At 36.7% G+C, this 10,693-nt stretch overlaps 1 protein-coding gene across 1 annotated transcript; it reads left to right on the top strand.

Annotated features, from left to right (window-relative positions):
• Positions 1-4,580: 4,580 nt before the first annotated feature.
• On the top strand, positions 4,581-7,561 carry LOC131873153 (ankyrin repeat-containing protein At5g02620-like). Its single transcript, XM_059216223.1, has 3 exons — positions 4,581-5,311; positions 5,722-6,281; positions 6,552-7,561. The coding sequence occupies exons 1-3, from the start codon at positions 4,792-4,794 to the stop codon at positions 7,449-7,451; spliced, it is 1,980 nt and encodes a 659-aa protein (XP_059072206.1). The 5' UTR covers positions 4,581-4,791; the 3' UTR covers positions 7,452-7,561.
• The last annotated feature ends 3,132 nt before the right edge of the window (positions 7,562-10,693 follow it).

The raw sequence follows: 10,693 nt of genomic DNA, 5'->3' as shown, positions 1-10,693 counted from the left end.
TACATCTCCATCTCCTCCACCTATCTCTCCCCCTCCCATCTCCATAGGAACCTCTCCTCCACCTATGGCTCCCTCTCCCATCTCCATAGGCACTACACCCCCACCAATATCCCTACCTCCTTCTTTGGCAGCCCCTCGTATCAGTGGACCCTGTGATAGTCGCAACGACTCTCCCCCTCTACCTCTCCTCTGTAATCATCCTCCTCCACCACCTCCACCTCCAAATCCCCCTCCACCACCAAATCCTCCTCGTCCTCCACCTCCTCCTGCTCCACCAAATACTCCACCACCTCCATCTCCTCCTCCACCTTTTCCTGCTCCACCAAATCCTCCTCCACCACCTCCATCTCCTCCTCCTACTCCTCGACCTCCTCTCTTCCTCCTTTATCATCTCCTCTCATCCTCAAAAGGTGGTATAGGCTCGATCGGATCTGAAATCTATATAATCAGATGTGCAGTATGATACTGTGTGTACTCCTCTGTCACCCCTGCATCGACAATCTCAGGCCTCATATGCCCTGGTCTCGCCTGTAAATTCTGGAACTCTATCAAGGCCTGATCATATGGTAACATTGGTCCCCACTAAAATCTCTCCCGTACTACCCATGCATACTCCCCTGAGCCTCTCGACAATCCCTACCTCCGTCAAAACTGCCTCATCACTCTCCCTGGCACCTGTCTCTCTATAAGGTAGGATGTGCGCCCAATCAAAAAGTGTGTCATAAATACATACAGTAGCACTTCTGCATCATCCTCCCAAGGCTCACACTCGATATACAACCTCCATATCACTGTATCTAGGTCATCTAAAGCCCGTCACAAAAAATCCAACTTCCTCAGATGGGGCTGGCTCATCATCCCTCCATACATATAAACATAGGGCTGATATATCACCCTAAATATCAAGTAGACTGTTCGTGTGACTGGCAAGTGCTCCCAAGCCCAGATGTGTAGTAATGTGATCCCTACTGCTAGTGATCTCTTCTCTCGGTACACCACCTCGTGTAGCTCCCTATAAATATGTGCTAGCACACATGGTCCCCAGGCATAGTGGGTCCTCTCAGTCATCATCTTCTCAATCACCTGGTCCCAACCAACGGCTAGTCCATGTGAACGTCAGTCGGGGCACACCAAACCCCCGACGATCCTGGATAAAACTATTGGTAAAGGCTCATACAATGCTACTATGTCCTCCTAGGATACAAAGTCATCCTCAATATAAACATCATCAGCAAATATTCTCTACACCGTCGTCGTCCCTAATGCTTGATCATAGGTCACCAGCTCCCCTCTAATCAGGATGTGTAGTATCCTCCACACATCCTCTAGCATCACTGTCATCTCTCCCATCGCCAGGTAGAAGGTACATATCTCACTATGCCAATGCTCGGCCAGTGCTGTCATCAGTCCGCAATTCATCCGAATCACGGGACGATAGATCATATCGTACAAACTAGTCGCAGCGACGCAGAATCTGTCTGCCTCTGTCAGCTGCTATGTGGCAGGATGCTGCTCCGGCATCTGTAGAACAGGCACGTCCTCCTACACACATCAACAAACATTAGTTGTTTTGGTACAAACTTTCTTAAGTTTTCAACCTAGACTATCAACAGATACTTTGATCAAGTATCTTCGGGTCTCAATAGGTAATCGATTATGGCAATCCTAGACTACAACAGACATTTATCATAATGACCTAGTCTCAAGGGGGCTGCTATAATTCACCAAAACAACCAATCAAACAATCAACTGAGACATCAGGCTATGTTCTCTAACACTGGGGAATTTTTATCACAATAGTGCTATTCTGCTCACAATAGCGCCACAATTTGTGCACAAAAGTGCTAAACAATCAAACACGCTAAATTAACTACACAACAATGCTATTCAATAACAACAGCACTACAACAAACATACAAACGTGCTAATACTACAATACCACTACTACTATGTAATGAAAGCACTAAACCTAACACAAGCGCTACAACTACTATACAATAGCACCATTGCGGCATAATAGTGCTATTCTAGGCGACAATAGCATTAAAACATGGTTTTAGCGCTATTATCTTGATTGGACTTTGATGCCTGAAAAAACATGCCAAAAATGCACAAAACACAAAATTCAAAATTTGTGTATAGCTGGTTTGTAGTTGTCTGGCTGTTGGAATCGACAGATCCACTCTAGCCGGTGATCTTCTATAGGCATAGGCATGATGATCGTTGCTCACTCCTTCACCAAAAATTCCCTATCAGAGCTCTAAACTGCCAAGGAGATAGGTGCAAATGAGCCTATTTTTTCCCCTTCCCCCCCATATATACCATCCAGCCCTAACCCTAATTCACCCCGCTTACTGTTGTGGTCCCTCTAAACTTCCAACGTCTCTCATTTCCTCATTTTACCCCCATTTTTCTCCCATCATTTCACCGTTATTGCTAATTTCTTGTATTCTACCTCCCCTCAACTTCTTGTTCTTTTTCGAGAGATCACCCGATTTTTTGAAATTTTTTAGCCCATCTGTCGAGGGGACATAGCACCCACTAAATTAACATTTATGGGGCATATTTCTTCACACCTATTTTTCTTTCTTTGAAACGATGTGATAAACCGCACCGTCTCAAAGAGGGGCAAAAGTAGTCACATAAATCTGTCCATTTAATTAAATGAATATTTACTATTTATTTGATTATTTAACTATTAATAATCAGTTAATTAAATTAAAATTTAATTAATTCATCCTCAGCCTCTTCTCCTATTAATTAAATAAATTATTCAATTTATTTAAATATTAATTAAGCTACATTCTTAAGGAATTAAATGAATAAAACATATTTATTGAATTTAACCCTCTTTCCTCTTTTAAATAAATAATAAAATATTTATTTAAATCCTTAAACTACTCCCCCCCTCCCCCCACTTGCATTCTCCTACAAATGCAAGTTGCACCTATTTAGTTGAAATAAATGAATTTTATTTTAATTAAAATCCTATTTTCCCTCACCCACCAAACCCACTTACATCTTAAATCCCCTTCTAGACAATTCTAACCACTTTCTAAATTCTTCTAAACCATTCCTAATTTGCCTAATCCATTTCCTAAATATTGTCACATTCCTAGGCAACTTGAAGTCACTTCTCAAAGCCTCAAAGTCTTTGAAAAGCATTAAAGGCTTTATGTATTCAACAGGTTAACGCCTAAAGTATTCCAAACCATTAATGGCTCTTACATGACCATTAATGCTTAACTCAACTCACCCACATGGTTAGAGACTTTCCTCTAACTTAACCATCCTTTTGACTCATGGGTCTCTTCAAGCATTAATGGTTAACTCAACTCACCCACTAACTCTTGTACAAGAGTTTAGCCATTGGATAAAGGCATTATTCATTGGATAGCGACTTTATTCATTCAACTCAAGCTTAACCTTAACTCCTAACCTAACCTTCATGTCATTTCAAGCATTTAATGCTTCTTCCCTCTCCTCTCAAGCCATCTCATGTTGGCATTTGTCATCCTGGGATTGGGTTGAAAGCCCTCACATGGATCATAAATCTTTCTATCTTGACCCTTGTTGAGATTACTTAATCTCAACCATCCATTGCCCTATTTTTCCTATAAATAGAGCCCATTCCTTCATAATTCAGATCCAGAAATCTTGTATGCATCTAATCTATAGTGAAATTTAAGAGATCATTTTAGGAGTCATCTAATCTACATTGTTATTTTGGTTAAAACCAAGATAGCTTAATTAGGCTTTCTCATATTTCGCTTGCATTTGCATATTTTAAATCATTTTTCATAAATCTTGAATCTCCATAAGACTTCCATAGTAGTGCAAAGAGCTAAGGGCTACACTCATGTGGAACTTGGAGAGGAGAGGAACAAGGGAGAAGCTACTATGAACATGTTGGCAAGCATTTGGAAGGGTCTTGTGTCTTTCTTTTGTTTTTGCATACTTTCCATTAAATGTTTGATCTCTCTTCATATGCTTGCTTAGGATCGTATTTCGTTTATGATACTAACACTAACAGTTGATTCTTGAGTCTTTTGTTTGTGTTCCTAACATCCTATTTTGCAGTGCATCGGTTATAGTAAATGGTACATGTATAAAAATGTGTGTAAATAAAGACAACATAATGTGCAATGTATGAAAATATATGTAATTGAATAAGAATGATAGAATGAAAAGAAAGAAATTAATTTAAACAACAGTTATATCGTTTATTGAAATATAACTATATTAAATAATTATCTAATCCACTGAAATAAACTCAACATTAAATAAAATGTGTACATATTTCACATAGAATAAATTATTAAATTATAAATGATAAAAAAAATTTGTATTTGATTTCAATGTACACTTTCATCTAAGAAAAATAGACATTCCAACTATGAAAAAGTTGTAGTAATTTTGACGTGTAGGATCACTTCAAGTATTAAAAAAATAATGTTCTAGCAGAACACCCCATAGTCATATTATTCGCACCAAACTAGAGTAATTACTTGGCACCCAATCAAAGCTAATTAACACTGGTTATTTGCACCCAGTCAAGGTCAAAATGTTGTATCTGTTCCAACGAAAGAAAAAGTGAGATTCCAACTAAAGTTGTGGAAACCCTGAAGTGTAAGATGTGGATACTTGTATTTTTAATGTTTCCCTTGTGGAAAAACTGAGACCACATATTCTATTATGTAGTTTCTGGCATAATACTGAATGTAGTATTATTCAATCCTATTACAAAGAAGCGTGCCTTGGTGTTGAAGGCTGTAACGGCAGATATTTAGCATGGCCACTGAGGGTCAACAACTCGGCGGAAGGATCGATCCTGACGCCTTCAAAGCTGCGGTAACGCGTTTAAGGATCGATCAACAACTGAGTTCCCAACTTAAAGCAGCTCTCAACAATATTACACCTGGAGGGGAAAATACTCTTCTCCATTTGGCTGCTAGTGTAGGAAATCTACACTTCATTCAACAGCTCCTGCAACTCAATCGTCAACTTCTGAAGGAAACCGATCCCGAAGTGAAGCCTCTGCTTGTGAATGCTACCAATGCCGAAAAGGATACTGCGTTACACTTGGCTGCGCAGGGAGGTTTCTCCAACGTTGTGAAGATTCTACTCCAACAACCAGAAAGTGGTGTGGATCTCCGCAATAAGCTTGATGAAACAGCTTTGTTCAAAGCCTACGAAAGCGGCAATTTAGAGACAGTGAAGGCAATATTTGACGCATCTCCGTCGAGCTTACTCGAAAGTACGGTGCACAAGAGGAACTGTTTATCTGTTGCAGTAAACAGAGGAGATTCAGGTTATTTTATTTCGATTTTAGGATTTCTTTGCCTATAAGTTTGTAAAAGTATCTGCTAAGCATCTCCTAATTTAACGGTTCAAGACAAATATCATTTTGTCCCCAATTTTTTCTTTATCTTAAATAACACGAGGATGATTGTCTATCATGTTTCAGTTCTTTCTATTTTTTCAAGTCGTTTGATTATGTTGTTTCTATTTTACTTCAGCTTCTGTTCGTTTACAGTTGATAACCAATGAGTTCTTCTTTACTTCTTCGTGTATTTAGTTGAATTCTGTATTTATGTTGTTATATTAGTTGAGGTCTGTATCGCTTCAACAAAGGTAAATTAGGCATTCTCTTACCCTTGGCCCTTCTTGAAGAACATCTTATCTAACTTAAGGCAATGATTTTGGATGCTTCTTTTACAGATCTAGTTGATCATATACTAAATTTATCAGATGCGAAGCAGTTAATCCAACGTAAGGACGAACTTGGCAACACAGCTCTGCATATAGCTGTTGAAAGAAACTACGTGCATATAATAAAGAAGTTAATAAAATTTGAGGCCGAACTGTGTTATTGGGTTAATGACAGCCAAGAAACTCCCATCTGTGTGGCAGCGAAATTGGGTCATCTGGAAGCAGTACAAGAGTTGATAAATGAGAGGCCAGACGCTGTCGAAATACGGAATAGTTGTGGAATGAACGTTCTGCACTTAGCTGCCCTAGTTAGGCAAGTGCGAATTGTTGATTACCTGAACGAAGAGGTAGGCTTATCATACTTGGTCAACAAGGGACTTGACAAACCTCCACATGAAGAGCCTCTGCGAAGTGGAGGAAAGACAGATCCGGCTGAAAAGAAAGATCCAAAAGATGAGCCCGTGAAAAGTGGAGGAAACACAGATGCGGGTGAAATGAAATCTCCTTTTTCGAGGATAAGTGAAGGAGACACACCACTGCATATTGCAGCAAAGAAAAAAGACTTGAATGTAAGTCTCTTTTTATACAAACCTCTGTTTGTCACTGCTGAAGTTTGTTCTTTCAACCAATTACTGTGTACAGCTATATAAGTTTTGGGTTTGTGTAGATTCTTAATCTAATCTCGTCTATATATAGAGTCAAATTACTGAAAGTATTTCTACTGAAGACAGAAATTAAAATCATCACGGCAAGAACTTCCGTAGAAGAAATCTTTATGCATAGTTAGTTCCAATAGATCATTTAATTTTTATGAACTTATTTGAGTTTGCATTTTTCAGATGGTGAAGTCGTTGCTTTGTATAGCGGGGATAAACAAGTTTGCTGTCAACAAGGCAGGCTTAACGGCCTTTGATATCGTGAGAGAGAACACGCACTATCACGAATCTGACAAGATAATTTCAGTTCTGGCCAGTTATCCTTCCAATCGCAAGCCATTCTTGTACAGCGCTCCAAAGGTGAGTGCAGAGAAACATGAGGTTGCTGTTGAGATGGTGGACAAAACATATGAGGACAGGCGCAACACAGAACTAGTGGTGGCAGTTCTATTAGCGACAATGTCATTTACGGCAGCTTTCACTGCTCCGGGCAGTTTCGTGACGGACGATGGGAATGGAAATGGGGACTCAAAGGGATCGGGAATTTCGCCTGCGCCTGCGCCTGGAACTGGCTCAGACAAGAGTTTAGGTTCGCCGATTCTGCTTCCGTTGGCCTCCTTCAAGGTTTTTCTCATCTTTGATTGTGTGGCATTCTTTCTGTCGCTCTTAGTGGTGCTGATGTGGCAGATGAGTACACCTATTACCACGGGAAATAAGGTATTGTTCCTCTGTATTACCAACCTATTGGTTTGTGCCACGTTTGCCTTTACGGCCTATGGCTTCATGCTTGCAGTGTATGCCATGCTTTCCAACATGAATCCCGAGCTGGCTTGGTTCATTCTTGGGGCGTGCTTGATCATCTGCTTCTGTGGTAATTTCACTTTTTTCTACATGGCTGCAAAGTTTACAGTGAAGAAGGCTAGGTTTAACCACCTGAACGGTCTACTTCCTTTTCTTTCTGACCGTCTGGGGGAATACGTGTGGATAAAATTAGAAAGATGGGGGCTTTTGGACTTGGTGCGCCGGTCCAAAACCAAGTGGCTTGCTATCCTATACTACCATAGCAATGAGAACGATAAATAAGGTTTGGGAAAGTTGCTTTTGCAAGTCTGATACAGTGTTGCAGCTTCTTATTTCTACATGACTTTGATCGTATTCAACTATGTCTTATAATATTAAATGTTTTCATATTATTAGAAGTGTACAAAGTATCTACATCTGTGTTCAAATCAGATACTTGCGTGCTTAGAGCTGATTTGATATGTGTATGCTTCAAGTTGAATGTTAGATTTACTGTCAATAATATTTTTGTAAATTATTTTTATATTTAAATGATTATATTTATGATTCTTGAAAACAAATAAAGTGTATAAGGGTGTTTAGTCTTTTGATTGAAGATTGTGGGTTCTTGATGAATGGATAGATTATTTTGCCTTTGTATTTGGAAATGCAATCTCTCTTCATTACAAAAGAGGGTGGGTCCATATAAAGTAAGGGACCTTATCTAGACATGATCATACAAGTACATCATTAAAAATGCATTCCTTATGAGAGCCTAAAAGATAGAAGAAAAATATTCCATGAATAGCTTCCATCTCACAAGTGAACTTTTACGAATAAAATAGGAGATTGCTCAACTAAGTAAGAAATATGAACATTTGACTAACCTAAATTTACATTTATAAATATGAAACCAAAAAATCCAACAAAAATCATTTGTAAACATAAAAATTAATAGGTAACACAGTAACACAAAACATCTGATCATCCAAGCTTGTACTTTTGCAACTCTAGATGGGGAAGGTAAAGAGCATTAGTTGGTAATTTATTTATTTATTTTTGTTTAAATATGAGGCTAAGGTGTGTAATTATGTGGTCAATCATGTGACTATAGAAATGATCCTAGACAATCAAATGACTAGATCTAAGGAAAAAAGAACTAGATGAGAGTTCGTGTGTGGATAAGTGTCATAACTTCTTAGATAAGTATAATGTATGGTAGTGTGCGCATATAAAATTAGGTAACTATTCATGGGAATGCATATGTATATTAATATACCTAAGGATAGGAGAATAGTCAAAATTCCATACAATATTGCAGTATTGTTCATAAGATATATGTATCCAAGCATTTCCTAAAAATATTCACAATATTGCATAGAAAATAACATATATATGCTAGTTTCATAATTATATTTTCCGTTACATTGAATTGTGTCTGAATCCTAATTGATCATGCATCAAAAATATTATAGCACTCAAAAATGTTCATGTAAATTTGATATCTAATTAGATATAGATTATATGAAGTTGATGTGTCCATATAAGTAATCAACCCTATTAAGACATGATAACTTAAATAATAATTTAACTATATACTTTCAACATGCTCTCATCATGAGAACCTACAAAATAGAAAAACAAATGTCCCATTGGTAGCTTGTATCTTACAAGTGAAATTTGAGAACAAAAGAGAACATTACTTATCAAAATGTCCCCTTAGTTTGAATTAATTAAAGATAGGTGGGTAATAGAAAATTGATAACTATATCTATTATATTTAGAAATACATATCATGAATAAGGGTATGTAATATTTTGATTAACTAATTTTGATTTCTAATGAAGATTCTAGATTATTTTATCTTTGTAATTTAGAAAGGCAATCTCTCTTCATAAATATGGTCTCAAATTCTATATTAATCCTTTGTTCTATAAAGTTAAAGATTAGAATTATGGGTCGAATTTGTGATCATGAAATCTTTATATTCTTATGGCTTGACAAACATTTTGCTTCCCTCTAGGTGAAACTCAATCTAGTCTTATCTTCTTAAACATCTCGAGACTATCAATAGTTTGAAATAACTTGAATGATCTTTATTATGTCTTTAAGAGATAAATTTCCTTAATTAAATCCCTAGAAAATGTACAAATATTGATGATAGCAAGCAAGGGCTATCAATTACAAGTTTGTTATTCTTTTTCATTTATTAAATCTAAATGTTTCACTATTTATTCTACTTTAATACTAGACAATGAGAGAGGATTCTTGAAAGATGACAAATATGGAATAAATAAAACTAAATTTCATTAAATTGTAACTCATAACACCTAATGATGTAAGCTTCTTTTTTTTTTCAACTCTAGGTGAAAGTAAAAAGGATTATTTGGTGAAAATTAATTATATTTATTAATTTTTAAATATGAGGCTTAGGTGCCGAATTTTGTGGTCAATCATGTGACTAGAAAAATAATCTTACACAATCAAATGATTAGATCTAGACAAGTAAGAACTAGATGAGATTTTTTTGTAAGGGTGAGCGTCATAACTTCTTAAATATAAACAAAATGTATGGCAGCATGCACATATAAGGTTGGGTAACTATTCATGGGAATAAATGTGTGTAATAGGTAGATAGAAGGATATGGGAATAATTTCAACTCCAAATAAAATTTCACCATTGTACATAAGATACATGTATCAAAATATTTCCTCAAAATAATCACAACATTGCATCGAACATAACATATATATGTTAATTTATGTCCTATCCTTTTGGTGGTTCTTTATTCTCTATCTTTTGATGACAAGACTCCCTTTTCAAAATAATGTGATGATTAGAAAAGTTCATTTGTCTGCTTTGAAGGTGCCTACTCCACTACTCTGAAATGTTTTACGAGTAATGTTGATGCTTCTTTGACTATTGTTCATTGTAAGAAAAGAAGTTAGTCCTTGATTGTTCCTAACATAAATGCAACCTGACTAAAACATTGGAAATATGTCATATTGTTCTCTTTTTAATTTATTAAATACAATAAAGCTATTATTCATTTTCAAAACAATTTACTCCACTTCCAAAAACTGACAGCCATGAAATCAATTTCTTCAAGAGAATCACCTTTCTGTCATATTGTCATTTCATGTCTTTTTTAACAGCTATGCCCATTTTTCTACTTTAAAGTGAGGATGCATTCTAATGTGTAGAGCCGTATCCATTTCACAACAGAATAGTTTATGTCACATTATTCACTGATATTATAAGGAAGCATCTTGACCAGCCTTAGAAAATGACGAAAGAAAGATGTCATGTCAACTAACCACGAATAGACAAACAGAACGATTAATCACTTTAGTGTTGGCACTCTTTCGCGAGGTCGTAGTCATGGGGTTAATGTTGACGATGGACACTTCTTTCTGTCATATATTTTCCACGCCTTTTAGACTTGATGTCCATTTTTCTCTTTATGTTTAAAGAAAGTCTATTATTGCAATATGTGGAGCCGCATCCATTTCACAGCATAATACTTTGTAATCACATTATTTAA

The sequence above is a fragment of the Cryptomeria japonica genome, unplaced genomic scaffold (assembly GCF_030272615.1).
Source record: "Cryptomeria japonica unplaced genomic scaffold, Sugi_1.0 HiC_scaffold_1113, whole genome shotgun sequence".
NCBI classification, from domain to species: Eukaryota; Viridiplantae; Streptophyta; class Pinopsida; order Cupressales; family Cupressaceae; genus Cryptomeria; species Cryptomeria japonica.
The sequence above is the reverse complement of the archived record's forward strand: the minus strand, read 5'-3'. Positions and strand labels throughout refer to the sequence as shown.